The 16,395-nt window shown below is 44.0% G+C and overlaps 1 protein-coding gene across 1 annotated transcript in view; it reads right to left on the reverse strand.

Moving 5' to 3' along the window:
- Positions 1-3,273: 3,273 nt before the first annotated feature.
- The window catches only part of Tbc1d9 (TBC1 domain family member 9), an 80,976-nt gene continuing 67,854 nt past the window's right edge, over positions 3,274-16,395 (reverse strand). Inside the window, exons 18-23 of the mRNA XM_048813850.1 lie at positions 13,669-13,909; positions 10,296-10,361; positions 9,379-9,465; positions 6,443-6,517; positions 6,247-6,350; positions 3,274-5,384 (exon numbers count right to left, since the gene is read on the reverse strand). Of these exons, the coding sequence (XP_048669807.1) occupies positions 4,668-5,384; positions 6,247-6,350; positions 6,443-6,517; positions 9,379-9,465; positions 10,296-10,361; positions 13,669-13,909 (1,290 nt within the window). The 3' untranslated portion in view covers positions 3,274-4,667. The remainder of the gene's footprint in view (positions 5,385-6,246; positions 6,351-6,442; positions 6,518-9,378; positions 9,466-10,295; positions 10,362-13,668; positions 13,910-16,395) is intronic.

Genomic DNA, 16,395 nt, shown 5'->3' on the forward strand with positions numbered 1-16,395 from the left:
GCCCCCTAATGGGATACAGTGACCTAGATGTTAGTGGGATAAAATAGAAGAGATGGTAATGAGGTTCTGTGGGATGCCACGGGAAGGGTGGGACCTATCAACAGACAATGACTGGATGCAAAGTGATGGAAAAAGAGGAGCAGAGAAGATGATGAGAAGGTGGGTGGGACTTAGTAACTGGAGGTGTGTCCTAAGCAACTTGTGTTCAGGAAGAGAGAGCACGGACTGCATTTGCTCAGTGTTATTGCTGCCATTGGCCACACAACAAATGAAATGGCTCAGGAGGGGAGCCTGATCTGGGAGAGCATTGCGGAGTCAGGAATAGAGAGAGTGGCACTGAACTCATGGAAGTGGGTGAGCTCATTGCAGGCAAGACCTGAGAGCGCAGGGCAGATACCTGTGGTGTTGTCACTGAAGGTTGGGCTAAGAATGAAGCCAGGAAAGTCAGTGGAGGATTTGTCAATATAATATTTCTTTTTCTTTTCTTTCTCTCTTTTATTTATTTGTTTGTTTATTTATTTATTTATTTATTTACTGGTACCAGGGATTGAACTCAGAGGCGGTTAACCACTAAGCCATACCCCCAGCCCTTTTTATTTCATATTTTGAGGAAGGGCCTTGCTAAGTTGCTGAGGCTGGAGTTGAACTTGAGATCGTCTTGCCTCAGCCTCTTGAGTTGCTGGGATGACAGGCATGTGTTATTGCATCTAGTTGTATTTGTCAATATTTCAAAGATATTGGCATCACAGAGACCAGGTGAGGGAGGAGAGGATTTTAATAAGGGAGAGTCAATAGAACTAAATTCTGCAGAAAGAAGAAATAAGTTAATTAGTAGCCAAGGCTGGGTGTGTGGCCCTGTGAGCTTGTGTAGCTCAGTGAGGCCCTGGGTTCCACCCCAGCACTACAAAAATAACAGCCACCACCACTAAAGAATCAGAATTCACTGGATCCGGCAGCAGGGAGCTACTGGTATCCTCAACAAGAGTGGTTTCAGTGCAGTGGCAAGTCCAACAGTCTTGCTGACCTGAGCCAAGGTTAGACCACAGTTGAAGAAACTCATGTAGAGGACTCTTGCATGGTGTTCTATTGCCTTATTGAACACAGTTAGATAAGGCAGTAACTACTGGATAACAGAGTGAAGAGATTGAGAACATATTCTCACTATCTGATGCCAATAAATCTACTGTGAAGATGGTGTGGAAGATAAAGGAGGATAAGTGTGCTGATTTCTTTTCTCCCAGCAAGAGGATAGAGGAAGGGAGGTTGCAGGTTCACGTGGGAAGTTGTTGTGGCGGGGCTCAGAGTTGACGGTGGCAATTGATGGCTCCAACCATTCCTGTAAACTCACCATCTGTTTCCAGTGAAGAGGGTGAACATGTGGGGTTTGGGGTTTTGAAGAGACTAGTAAAAAAAATTAAAATGTTTTGGGGAGTAGGAGGAGTGGATATGGATCAGGGATTGTTGATTGGCATTCAGGACTCATCAGAGGAGAAAAAGACATAAAATTGAAGCATGAATCTATAATGTGAAATTTCTTCCCCTGGCTCTCTACTAATCAGCAGTCCAGATGTGAGTGAAGAAGGCAGATGTTTCTAACAATTCATTAGGGGGTTATGGAGTGGCCAATGTGGGTGGTAGCCACACAGGATCAGGGAAATTGTATTGAGTTGGGAAGATAGTGGGTGAAGGGATAACCAGACAATCAAGCTGAACAGGAGCATCAGTGAGAGACCTCACAGAGAAGATAAAATAACTAAGTGTCCTGTGCAGGAGTCCTGAGATCTGGGAGTGACCCAGTTGGAAAGTTATGCATCATATTTCTCAGATACAATAGCGATAGGTAATAGATAATAGATGGTAATAAACCATCTGTCCAACACCTAAGGTCATAGGGATTCAGGAGATAAAGATTGGAGTCTTTGCTGAATTCTTTTCTTTCTTTCTTTCTTTTTTTTTGGTACAGGGGATTGAACCTAAAGGCATTTAACCACTGAGCCATATCCCGAGGAGCCCATAATCCCAACAACTCCAGAGGCTGAGGCACAAGGATTAAAAGTTCAAAGCCAGCCTCAGCAATTTAGCGAGGCCCTGTCTCATAAAAAGGGCTGGGGATGTGGCTCAGCGATTAAGCACCCCTGGGCACAATTCCTTGTACTAAAAAAGAAGGAAAAAAAAAAAAAGCCAAAGAACTTAAATGTTATATGGAGGAGTCATTGTAAAGCAGAAGCTAGAGTGAAATACTTGGATTCTTGGCACTCACCCCATCACTTCCTTTTCTTCTCAAGTTGGAAGGTGATGCTGGAACAAAAGAGCCTTCTTACAAGATAGGCAATGAAGAATGCACCATCAGAGCCCTTCCCTGGAGGTAGGAGAGGTCAGGTGGCGCTGGCCCCTCCCCTTGGGCTTCCCTGTTGAATTCAGGAAGTGGAGCTGCACTAAGACAAGGCTTCAGTCAGGCGTCCCCGCCAAGGCTACTCTGCTAAGATCTAGGGGTCCCTGAGAATGTCTTAAGCCTAGAAGGCAAGAAGCAGAACTCTAGCCACCCTTCCTAGAGAAGTTTGGCCTGAAGAGATCAGGCTGTAGAGGTGCCCTCTGCCTGCTGCCAGGGTTCCTGGCCTGTGTCACCTTGGGGGGAGGCTGTGTTGCCTGGGGCTGCTTGTGGTACTTCTACATGACTTATCCCCTTCCTGGCCAGACTCAGGTGCGAGGTGGTGCTGGAGGGATTGTGTCCCCACCCCTGTTCTGGGCACCCTCATTTCCCTCACTGTGGTCTGTTCTCTTTCCCTGTCAGGAGCTGTCCCTTTAAGTGCTCCTATGTGAAAGCTCCCCAATATTCCACTGCCCAAGGCTCTGGAGGTGGAGGCTCAAGTCCACTGGGGTGGGACACTGAGCTCACATCTGCAGTGTAACCATCTTGGAGTCAAATCAAATAAATGGCTAGATACTTGATTAAACTGACCAAATGGTTACTAATTAAACTGATACTTGATTAAACTGACCAAATTAGTGTACTAATCAGGATTAAATAGAAAAATTTCCAACCTGTTCTTACTTACCTGGGACAACTATTTTAAATCAGATGATAGAACACACTTCTTTTCCTTATTTCACATGCACTCATTAAAATGACACACGTTTTATTTCTTATCTCAAAATATTTGCCTATAAATATTAACTTAGTCAAACTGGTTGCCTAATAAAATTTTCCCTACCAACTTGTCAAAGAAATAACATCATTGCCTTAGGCAGGAACTCAAGCACAAAGATAAAAAGCCATATCTGAAGTATTTTATTTCTTCACATTTATCCTATTTGAGGTTAACTCTACATCATTTGACAGTTTAAAAATCGTTCTGTAAACAAAATAAAAAATTACAGCAGCAACAGCTAAAACGAGGACACAAGGTATAATAAAATAAAGGAATGTGTTGAAAGGAATATTCAGAAAAAGCAAAGGAAATGTGAACATGATTTTGAATTCATCAAGAAGGAGAAAAACCTCCCAACATCTGTAAAAAATGAAACCATAACAACAATAAAAAAAGAAGCAAGAATTCAAAGTGCAGGTGTGCTAGTTTTCATTTCCACATCCATTCAGGAAATAGAGCATACTATTCTTTTATATAAGGTGACAAGCCCTGTTTCAAAACATCTAGTTACATTACCTTGCAGGATTTTTTTTTTCAGTTTACATGATCTCTACATCGATTTAACAAAAAGATGGTCATATGCCATACACAGTACAACTTCTGGAATCTATGGAGAGTATGGAAATGGTACAGTCCATTGTTTTGGGTTTTTTTTTTTTTTTGCTTTATTTGCATAACAAGAAGCTAAAAATCCAGTATCAGAAGCATCAGTATTTCTACTCTTTCAAAAACAGAATGAAACAAAATGAAAAAGCCCATCCTGAGTTCTCTCCTCTCTGCTGCCACATGAACATTTTCTGTAACAAAAGACTGTTCCCTTTCCATGGATTTTGGCCAGATGACATAAATAATCAGAACCATTTGTTAATGTAAAATTGGTCTGGTATTTGTATCAAGTACTAGTGCCCTTGCCACCATGTAAAAAAATCAGTTACACTTCCATTATTGTTTGGAACCCCAAATGTTTTCCCCTTAATGGGGAACATCTGTTGGATGTGGTTTTTGAATAGAGGATTTTTAGGAAATATATTTCAAATCTTGAAAAATATTCTTAATATTTGCTAGAGTGGTGCAGGATATCCCCAGCCAACAAGACCTTCGCCAAGAACAGCTGCGTGTTTGTGGCATTTCCTTTTTCTTACAGTTCTAATTTTATTTAAAAGTCCGAATACAGAAATGACTGCTGCCTTATTTAGCATTAAACAGCACTATTTTTTTTAAACCATGTGTACAGTTCAACAGCAAGATTAATAAGTTATAACACACGTCACTGACAGATTCATCTGTTTTGGGGGGAATTCACTGAATAAGCGGTATTCTGGGAACCCCCCCTCCCCCAGCAAGAGAGTACAGTGTCTACATTGAGGTGTTTAGATATTTCGCCACAGTTTTTACTGTATCACATTATGAAAACACTAGGCTTCGAGCCAGATACTAACAAATATTTAATTTAAAAGGAAAAGAGACCCCCACACAGAACATAGGTCAGTCGCTCCCCTCCGCTGCGCAGGCGCCCAGTCAGCCCGACAGGGCAGAGATTTCGTAGTCACTGGCCGAGGTGAGGGGCTTGCCCATCATCCGGATGTTTTTTGCACTGGTGATCCTGGCCATCATGCACACGGGCTTGTCAAAGTACTTGACCAGGGCGGGCTCGGTGAGCAGCGAGGCGAGGAACTGCTCGAAGGTGATGGCCCAGTCCCGGTCCACGCTGGTGCTCCGGGGCAGCGCCGACGTGCCCTGGCCGCTGCGCACCAGCACCGTGTCCTCCCCGATGTCCTCACAGTGCAGCTTGTCCTCCTCGTGCGAGCCGGCACTCAGCACCGAGTAGGAGGACATGGAGCTGTCGTCCTTGGTGTCGTCGTCGGAGATCAGCATGGAGGAGCAGGCCCCGTTGTCGCGGGGCGAGGAGTCCTCCAGCTTAATGTCCTCCATCTGACCGCCCAGGGAGTGCTCCTCACCGTCGCCGGCCAGGCTGGCGGCCAGCGGCTCCGCGGACTCCACCACGTAGGGCGGCCCGGGCCCCTTCTTGGGGAAGAGCACGCCCGGGATGCCCTGGTGGCAGGGTGGCCCGCCGCCTGTGCCCTCCTTGGCCGGCGGGGTGATGAAGAGCTTGCCCACCTCCCCGATCTCCAGCAGGAGGCTGGTCACCGCCGCCGTGGCGTGGTACAGCTCCTGCTCGTTAGGGTCCTCGCTGAACATGTTGTACATTGTCTTGCAAAGCTCGATAAACTGTCCCTGGAAAGCGATCAGGAAGGACCCCAAGAAAGTGAAATCTGGTGGGTGGGGCGCCCAGAGACAGGACTGGTACCCCATTAAGCCAAGACTCCAGAGATCCCCAGAAAGTTCCCCCCGGAGGAGGAGGATGGGTACGACGTTTCTAGTCTCTTTATGGGAGTTTTCATTTTTTTTTTTTTAATTTGAAAGTTTCAACATCCATGAAAGTGGAACTAATAAGTAATAACCATCTATCCAACACCTAATGAGGAGATTGACTATGTCATGCTTTTGCTTCGCTGCCCCCTTGTCTTCCCTGTTGACATCTCAAAGAAACCCTAGACTTAGCTCTCTTCACACTTCCACACTTTAGAATTCATCTCCATTTTTCCAAGGTTAGCTCCCAGGTCCTCTCCCAGGACACTCCCCTCATCTCCCCAGGCAGAAGCAATGCCCCTAGCAGATGATTATCTGTCCTGCTTTTAGGAAACAGCGTTTTCATCCTGTTATAATTACTTACATCTTTTTTTTTTTTCTCCCTCATTACACTTTAGCTTTCTAAGGAAAACCTGTGTCAGACATCTTTATATCTGAGCACAGCAATATGAAAACAGCAGGGGTTTTTCTTCTGAGACTCTCAGGGTATTTTTTAATGATTGAGATGAGATGTGTGTAGTCTCAAAATTGAGTATTTTGGGGTTCAAATTTTCTCTGAGGAGATCATTTTCTTACAACTGAGCATATTTTTGGTGCATAAAAAGTAGATCCAAACAGATACTAATCAAATGCCCCCAGGTTACCATTATCTTTGAAGGGTGTTTATTCTACATTGATGATGTATGACCGGAAAAAACAGCTTCAGGATTAGAAAGTAAGAACTTACCTGATTTAATTTGGGTAAATCTTTTGCATTCTTTGATTTAGACTTATTTTCTGGAGTCCAGAGTCTCAAGTAATTACGATTTTCTTGAGAATTTGCTCTCTTCCCTGAAACCCAAATGTGAAAAGGTAAGTGTTTGCAGGTCAAGAAACAAGGGCTCGCTTGGCAAGAAGGGAAACACAGACGAGAAAACATGTACCTTTGTCCGGCTTCAGACTCACTGTAACAAAGCCATCATCAGCACTGTGTTTGCTTCTGCTATCCAATCCAACAACTTCCAAGAAACATCCAGAAGAAAAAATGTTGTGTTATACAATATTTCCGTGTTATGGAAAACAGACTTCTAGTAGGGCTGTCTGATTTAGCAAATAAAACAAATAACAAAACCAGCACACCCCGTAAAATTTGAACTTCAGATGAACAATGAATACTTTGTTGTAGTAGTTGTTGTTTTGGTATAAGTATATCCCTAATATTACATGGGGCATACTTACACTAAAAATAAATTACTTCTTGAAATTATAATTTTTCTGAAGGTCTCATATTTTATTTGACAGTCCCATTTCTAAGTGAAGGACTCCCCCAGATTTCTTGCTCACAGCTGGGGTTCTGTGTACAACTAAAAACTAAAGAGTTGAAGCTCCACAGTCTTTGGAATTTAATAAAGATGGTGCTTACTCCCATGAATGTGCTTTCTTTCCCTTCTCTGTGCTATTATCCTCTTAACTTTGTAGGTAGAAAATTGATTTTATCTTTGCCAGGCCCCGCAAAAGACCAGGAACTCACTGTTCCAAGGAAATTAAAATCTATGTTCATAGACGAAAGATACTTTTTTCTAAACTGTTATGTGCCATAAAATATTTCAAGATTTATAATTTGGCATTTCAAAAATATGACTTTTAAGGAACCCACTTGAAATTGTTTTCCGTTTTCTTCTTAAAACAGCAAATTATAGGGCACGTAAGAACTTCAAAAGGCAGAGGCAGTGGTCCTCAGATGAAGACTCAGTTTGCCATCTGCAGGATGTGTGGACTGCAGCACCTCTCTGGCCAGCCCAGAGGAGGCCGGTTGGCCAGGTAGGTGACCTTCACAGTAAGTGAGGTCAGACTATCCTCAGCAACTGTTCAGACAAAGTGAGGATAATGTAGTATGTGTCACCAGGAAATTCCTCTCCTCTGAATGTCGAAAATAATTTAATAAAAAAGTAGATATAAAAAAATATTTAATGTATGTAAGCCCATGAAGCAGATATCATGTAGACATTTCAAAATCATGCTTTCAGAGAATTTTTAGTGGAACTATCATTCTCACTGGATTTTTAGTCAGAAAAGCAGGACACAAAGCTCTATGTGTATAATTGATGATAACACACACATATACACACACACACAGTTTTTCAGACATTTAAAAACAACAACAGAGGCTGGGGATATAGCTTAGTTGGTAGAGTGCTTACCCCGCATGCACAAGGCCCTGGGTTCAATCCCCAGCACCACACACACACAAAACAACAACAACAAAAATTGTATAGGTCATTTGATGTGTGTGTATGTATGTGTGTGTATACCTGACTACGTATATTATGTGAAAAATACTGAAAAGAAATGTTTTAATATATTAAATGCTACCTTTGTGTGGTTAGAATTTTAAGACATCTTTAGCTTATCTTACATGTTCTATCTACCGTCTTACAATTTTCAGAGCAAAGCAATAGTGCTTTTGGAATGGGGAAAAAAAAAAACATTCTTTAAAAAGAATCTTTTGAGGCTATAAAATGCTATCAGCATGTGACCATTCCTGAAGCATTTCCCAAACAAGAGATTCCTTTCCAGAAATATGTATCCACTAAGAAAGATATAGCTAACATTTTGTAGTCAGAATATTATGGCTAACGATACTAAAAATATTGTAGATGTGTGAAGGCACTATGGGAAAAGCCTTCCTACATTATCTCCTTGGGTCCTCATGCACCTAATGTGACAATGATCCTCTCCATTTTCACACAGGGAAACTGAGGCTCAGAGATGCAGAACTGCCTGCACTGGCCTAAATAAGTGTCCGGATGTCTCCCCTCAACTTGTCAGTCCTAAGAGAAGTGAGTCTGGCTCAACCTCTCTATCCACTCACTTAGGTGCTTGCAGTTTAAGGGCAGGTCTAAGTTGTGCTTATTCTGGGATGGCAAGATTTAAGAGGCCAAAGAACTCAGGAACAACCTGATGTTTACTTTCAGACTTAGAAGAAGGGATGAAGCTGAGCAAGGAATTAGGCAGACGTCCAGTAGCAAGCTGAGGAACGGTGCTTGGACTCACCCAAGACAAGACAGCACAGAAGTGAATACACGCATTTGGAGATATATACAATGAGCTGCATCTCGCACACATAGGCCTAATAATCACACAGAGGAGAGGTTGGCACATTTCCTCTGTGAAGGGTCAAATAGTAAAATACAGTCATCCTTGGTTTCTGTGGGGCACTAAGGATACCCTCGTTGATACCAAATTCCACAGATGCTCATCTCTTATGTACAATGGCACAGTATTTGCATTAACCTATGTGCACCTCCGGTATACTCTGAATCACCATTAGAGACCTAAAATACCTAATAGTGTAAATGTTATGAAAAATGTTAATACTGTACTGTTTAGAAAATAATGACAGGAAAAAAGGTCTGTCCATGTTCAGTATAGATGCATTTTTTTCAGAATATGTAATATGCATTTGGTTGAATCTGTGGCTACAGAACCAGTGGACACAGAAAGCTGACTGTATTTCAGTCTTTGCAGGCCATATGGTCTGCTTAATTCTGCCACTAGAGCATTAAGACAGCCATAGGGAAAGTGTAAGTGAATGAGCACGGCTGTGTTCCAGTAAAACTTTATTTGTAGGCCCTAAAATTTAAATTTTATAGACTTTTCACATGGCAAGAAATACTTTATTCTTGGTTTAAAAATCCACTTAAAATATAAAAATATTCTTGGTTTATGTGCTATACGAAATAGACAGTGAGTGGGATTTTGCTGACGGACTATGACATCTGCACCTTCTTAACTGACTAGCTTCCAAGGCAAGTCTGTTTCTAAGCACAGAGGGCTCTGTAAAGAGAAGTAGAGTACTCTTGGTGAAAGGGTCTCCTACCATGTGTACACTCCGGAGTGACATCTTCAAAGAAGTACTGAGTTGCTTCAAAGGCAGAATCCGGCTCATCTTGATCAGAGGATGGCTCTGCAGAAGGAGGAAACAACTGTCATACTGTAGTGACATGACTCAATCAAAGTGTGCTTGAACTACGTGAGAAAGTGATGGGGAGAATGAAAAGCTAAAGTTACAAGAGTGGGGTGGAGGCCCATTACTGGGGGCCTGGGAGACCCTACCATCTCTAAAACCTTAGTGGAAATCACTCCATTTCTAACCCTATCTTCCTTTTTAAACAGCCTCATACCAAACTCTATGTTTTCCTTTTTATAAAAAAATCCCCAAATTTCATGGCATCATGCTTTATAAACCAATTTTAGGTCACTGTATATTATAAACAAAATCCCCAAATCTAAAGTTTTCCCTGTCTCTATCCTCAGTGCCAGTCTCTATTTTGTACTTCTGGTATTTGCTTAGATACATCCCAGCGGAGAACAGCCTTGTTTAACACTGAACTCAAAAGTTCACTATGGTGTCCACTTGTGCCTGCCAATGTGAAGAGGGGTCCCCTGAGACAGGCTCCCAGCACCTCCCAGTGTCATCTTCTCTCTCACATTCCTGGTTCCCCAAAGGTGACCCCATTTCTCTCGCAGATGCTCGTGCTGTTTTCTATTAGCACAACTCATACGTCAGACCATGGTCAAGCACAAGCTGATTCAGGAACTCACATCATCTGTCTCAGTGTGTCCACAGTGACCAATGAATGATTTTGCATACCAAAAAGAGGCAGAGTTGACACCAAAGGAAAAAAAAAAAAGAAAAAGAAAACCTGTGTGGTGTGTGTTTGGGGATGGGGTGGGGGTGGATTTCAGGCCAGATCCTGGTTTCTGGCACGTATGCTGTCTGTGTAGCTCACTTACCAGGCAAGACGTGCATCTTGTACAGAAGTCTGAGTTTCTCTGTGAGGTCCCCATGGCATGCGGCACCTAGAAGTCACATAAGTACCAGGGTGAACCAGGTTGTGTGTGCTAGTGATCCTCCCAAGCATTGTGCTCCAGGGGAAAGTCCACTTTGTAATACAAAGTGGAACCAAGACACTGTGTGACAACAAGTCTGTCCAGGACATATTTGGGTTAGGAGCTCTGGAACCAGGAGTCTTATTTTCAAATCCTTTGTACCTACTATGTGCTGTGGGAGAGTTAGCATTTCTGTACCTCAGTTCCCTTCTGTGAGGTAAGATCATAAAAGAAGATTCTACCCATGATCTTGACATCAGGCCTCCATGAAACACAAGGACTATGGGTGTTACACACATAGAGCACTTTGAATAGTGCCTGACATGTAGTAAGTACGGTTATTGATGAGGAAATTCGTGTAACTGGATCTCTACATCCTAAATAACCACGAGAATTCAGAAATAAACGCACAATAAGTTTGAGATTGCTTCACATTACTTATTTTAGAAATCCTTTTTAGTCATTTCTGAGTTCTCCTAAAAGTTTCTTCATTTTAATTTAGTTTGATGTATTTGCTGCTATGTCGTTATAGTTTCAATCTCAAGAATCCTTTCTTTTTTTCTTTAAAGTTCACATTTATTCCTGGAATTTGAAAATCCTTAATATATATTCTCAGAGTGCCTAAAGATGATCAGATTTGGAAAAAGAAGAGGAGGAATCCTATATCTTGGCAGAAAGGGACATGAAAGGTTGCCTGGGCCAACCTTCCACTTATCCTGGGGCTCTCCTGTCCCCACCCAGGGGAGGGTGCAGTCTCGCCTCTGCTAGACAGTCACAGAGAGCTGCTCCTTACAGCCAGAGGCGTCCAGTCCCAGGTGCACTCTCTCAACACTGAAAGTCCCTCTGCAACTTTTACTTTAGTCTAAATTCCTCTAACCTGTGGTCTCACTATAAGGTCCATGAACCCCATAAAACGTGACATTTTGTGATTATGTACATGTGTCACTTTTTGGGAAGACAATGCCCATAAATTTGTGTCAGATCCTAGAAGATGCATGACTGGAAAATGGCTCAGAACCACTTCACTTCCCCGTGGTCCCCTTGCTAAAGCCAAACAGAACAGACCCATGGCCTCTTCTAGGCAGTGATATTTCAGGTCTTCAGGGAAGCTATTCTGTCCTAAGCTATGGTTTCTGAGCAATTTATGTTCCCAGGTCAGGCATCTCCAACATTTCTGACTTTCTCATCTGACCCAGTTTGTATACTCTTTCCTTTTTTTTTTGTAGTGGGGATGTCTAGAAGTGCTCAACCACTGAGCCACATTCCCAGTCCTTTTCAGAGACAGGGTCTCTTTAAGTTGCTTAGGTCCTTGCTAAATCGCAGAGTTGCCCTTAAACTTGTAATCCTCCTGCCTCGGCCTCCTGAGCCACTGGGATGACAGGCATGTGCCACCAAGCCTGACTCTCCTCTGTCTTCTTACCACATCCTCTTTCTATGTCAACTCTCAATCATTATTTCCCTGGACAGTTTCTAGAAGATATTTCCCTTTGTTATCTCAGTAGTAAAAGGATGAGCTTTGGAAACAGGTGGGCCTTACTTTACCCCTGGGGCCAGTATGTCCTAACTGTGCCTCTTGGTCCAGCTTCATAACAGATTTCTTACTGATCGCCTGAAAATCAATGTCTCAGCAAATTACTTTTCTGAACTCTCATTTCATCAGCTGAAAAATGGGAACAATAACAGTAAGTAGACGGGAATGCTGTGGCTGAATGTCTCTAAAAGTCCCGAATGTCTCTAAAAGTCCCGTGTTGATACTTGAGCTTCAGTGTGATGGTGTCAGGAATATGGGGCTTCTGGGGTATGATTAGGGCCTAAGGAATTGGATGAATGGGATCAGCATCCTCAGAGAAGAGGTCTGAAGGAGGCTGTTTGTGCTTCTAGCATGCAAGGACACACAGAAGGAGCCACCTATGAGAGGAACAGTCTCTCCACAGAAACTAACTATGCCGCTGCATTGATCTTAGATTTCCTGGTCTCCAGAATGTAAGCAATAAATTTCTGTTGTTTATGTATTCCCTGGTCTAATTTACTTTGTTACAGGAGCCTAAGACAGGTAATCAAGCATAATAGTAACAGTACAAACCATGCCTCTAGGCTGCCTGGATTCAAACACCAAGTTTGTATCTGTGTCCCTGTAAGCAAATTAAAAACACATAAACCATTGGAGCATCGCCTGACACAGAGTAAATCCTGCATGACTGGTAGCCGCCTTCATCATTATTAATTCAAAGGGCTGTTGTTTGGATTAAGTGACACAGTTCAAGTTCCAAAGCTTCAGAACCGTTCCTGTCCTTGGCAGAGGTGAATTCCTCCAAGTCCCACCATAGGCACATGGAAAGAGCTTTCCAACGTGGACATCATTTAAACATCTAAGGCAACATTGCCATTTCAAAAACTCTCCACTTCCCCTGACCTTTGTACCTCCTAGATATTACTGTTCCAGAGTTAGGGTGCTCTTTAGAATCCTTGCTGGCTGCCTGCCTGCCCTTTCATCTTTCCTTGGGCTTATCATTTAAAGTATGTGGCCCACGGTCCTGGGCTGGCACAATTAGGGCTAAAGAGTTCTGACTCCATCCTGACAACCTGACATAGTGCCTGCTACACCCACCGCCTCACATCAGCTGGGCCAAGCATTTTTGCCCAGTTATAAATGCAGCAAGAATCCAATAAGAAAAAAGCAGTAAGGAGCCAGGCAAGAGGCTGGCGGACAGCAGCAGCTCAGGAGCTGCTGGTGAGGTGGAGGGCGTGGGCGTGTGTCCTCCATCCCCGGGAAGTGGAGACCAACGACTTCCATTCAGCCTGCAGTGATCTTGTGTTTCTTCAGCCCTTTATTAAAAACACTGTGAAATATTCTTAAGAAATTATATGTCATAAAATTGTGGATGATTGCATATTATATCAAATCAATGATAGTCTTTTGTCAAAGACAAGTTATACCACCTAGACATTACTTTTTCCTGGTCACCCTACCATGGGTGAGGTCACAGAGACTACGTTAACGTTTCTTGCCTTGTGCATTCTCTGACATGGTGTTTTGAACTTGGGCTGACAGCTGCCTAATGAAGAAAATGAATTATCCATATACTAGAGCCCTAACTAGAAACACGTTTTACAATCAGTTTGCAAGCCATGTACGTGCTTCTCTGTCCTCAAGACCCAACCTGCAGGGGTCGTGCAGGGTTGCGACCCAGAGAACAGCATAGAGGGACCCTGGGGTTCTTCCTCCATCATCTCTGTCCCATCCCAACTCAGACTTGCAATAAGAGCCCATCCTTACTTAGCCCAGAGACAAACTCTCGGAAGTTGATCAGGGAGTCGCCATTTTCATCTAAGAGCTGGAACAAGCGGGAGGCCAACACGTCAGAGTGAGTGCCACACGCCCAGGGAAAGAGAAGGGCGAACATCCCCTTGAACTGCTCGAAGTCGATGCGGTACTGCTCCAGGTAAGGCAGGCTGGGGTCATGCCGGTCCAGCGCGTTGCTGCTCCCGCCCCAGTAGCAGCTGGTCAGATGTTCTGCCTGAGAAAGAATGAGCGGGATGATTACCTTCTGCTACTGTGGCCCCCAAACACTTAACTATCACCACAGTCACACCGTCGTCCATCCGCAAGTGTGGTCTCCTGGCCTCACGCCTCTGCAGACACCTCCCGAAAAATGCCTAGTATAGAAGGGCTAGGTAGAACCACTCCCAGATCCTGCCCTGGAGAACCAGGCAGCCTCTTCAGGCACCAGGTCACTGGTGACTCTGGGAGAAGTATGAATGATCTATGCTAGGAAGGTGACCGAGATAAGTCTGTGGTAGAAATGTCTGGAAGGAGGGCCACCCCCACACAGACATTAACAGTCTGCTCTAGGTGGGGAGGCCAGAGGAGCATGAAGAGGAGGACTCTATTTTTACTTTATTCCCCAGTGTACTGTCTGGGCATCTCACCATGAGCAAATGCAATAGAATAAAACTCTTCCACAGCAGACGGCTCCCTGCCCAGAGGTTCTGAAGAGCGGGGGAATTCCATTGTGAGCATGAGTACTTCAATTCTGCACTCAGAAAAGGTGCTCGGAAGACCAATGTCTAAAGCAACCACCATTATTTACTGGGAACTGTAGCTAAAAATCTAGAAGGGAGTGGTGAGCAGAATCAGCCGGTTTTTTTTTTTTTTTTTTTTTTTTGCAATGCAGCTCCAGCAGATGGCAGACAAAAGGAAGCAGTGTCAAGGTCCCCCAGGGCCTTAGACTACCTTCCTGGCTACAGGGTGGAAGCACCACGTGATGGGGGTGGGCGGAGATACAGAGGCGCCAGCAGCCTGCTGGTTTGAGCCATACTCTGAACTATCCTGGGGGGAGCCCAGGAAGCCCCTGTGGATCAAATAGCCCCTTTCTGCTCAGCTGCATCACTGATAAGGGTGCTCAAAGCATTTCCCCCTAAGAGAGCCCCTGGGCTATTCTGAGCCAGGTCTGAACACAGTGTTGGTGCTTACAAGGGACCCAAAACAATCAGGAGGAAACAGCCTGCAAAGATCCTCTTCTCTCCTCATTCAGGGATGAGACCCCTCTGACACCACTTGGGGACTAAGGGCATGGAGATTGGAACAGAAGGGACAATATGGAAAGTGTACAAGAAAGACCAAAACAAAAGGCCCCAAACCACATAGTCTATCAAATCTGTATCAGGTGCAGCCATTTACCCAGGTTTTATCCCAAAGTTAAGCAGTGAGCTCCTTGGAAAAATGAAACATTCCTTTTTATTTGCAGGAAAACACCCAGAAATGGCTTTTTGTTGATGGGGGCGGTATTGGGGGTTGAAATCAGGGGCACTCCACCACTAAGCCACATCCCCGGCCCTATTTTGCATTTTATTTGGAGACAGGGTCTCAGTGAGTTGCTTAGCGCCTCACTTTTGCTGAGGCTGGCTTTGAACTCTCGATCCTCCTGTCTCAGCCTCCTGAGCTGCTGGGATTATAAGCATGTGTCACTGTGCCTGGCCAGAAATGGCTTTTCTCAGAACTAAAAAATCTGGCAGAGTCCCTGGCATACCACAATGCTCAATAAATGTTTGTGAAATGATTCTAAGCTAATTAAAATGTGTTGAAGACTCAAGAAAGCTTCATAACTGATTTTTTTTTTTTTTTAATTCCACAGTGCTGGGGCCAAGGGTCTCAGGTTCTCTTCAGGAGTGATACAGACCTAGGGAATTTGGGTTGGTCACTGTGCCTCCAGGGCAGGGGTTGTGAGCATGAGAAAAGCTTGCTTTCTTCAGGCAATAGTCTCAGGGTCAGATGACACACACCTAAAGGTGCACAGAGCAGAGTGCAGTAGCCCAGGGGAGAAGTGGCTTCCACGATCTCAGGATCTGGGACAGCCCCTGGCTCTTCTCTTCTTCCTGGCTGTCCTACAGCATCTTTCTACGGTCAAAACCTCTTGTCTGTTTGCCTCCAGGGGCTACTTCCACTCTTCCCTCCAGTGAAGCAGATTTCTTCAGCATCCCTTTACAATCTGACCTCCACTGGATCATTATATTTCCCTTATGAAACAGGGACCCCTTGATTTGGATAACCAGTTTACACTGAGCAATTAGCTACAGGTGCTTAACAGGTATAAAATTTTACTGAGCTGGTGCAGGATCCGTCACCCTCAGGTGCTGATCAGAGGTTGATGGGGGCATGCGGTCTACTCTGTTGGTAATGCCGCTGTAGCCTATCCTAATCGGCTGTGAAACTAGAGTCTCTCCATCTCTCCTGGCCTCTGTGTCCTCTCAGAAGAATTCAGGGACTCTAACATATTGATTATTAATTATTAATTTATATAGGTATTTGATACACACCTTTAGCACACTTTCTAGGGGAGGATACTTTACCAGGCACCAGGGAAACAAATATTTAATAAGACACTGGCGCCCTCTAGTGGCTAACAGGCAGGAAGGAATGTTAGAACTTTCTCTCCAAAGTCAACAATATCTAGAAGGATTGGTGTTTGGCCCTGCTGCTATTTCTTCCTCTGTGTTTTCTCCT

This window comes from Marmota marmota, unplaced genomic scaffold (assembly GCF_001458135.2).
Source record: "Marmota marmota marmota unplaced genomic scaffold, marMar, whole genome shotgun sequence".
NCBI classification, from domain to species: domain Eukaryota; kingdom Metazoa; phylum Chordata; class Mammalia; order Rodentia; family Sciuridae; genus Marmota; species Marmota marmota.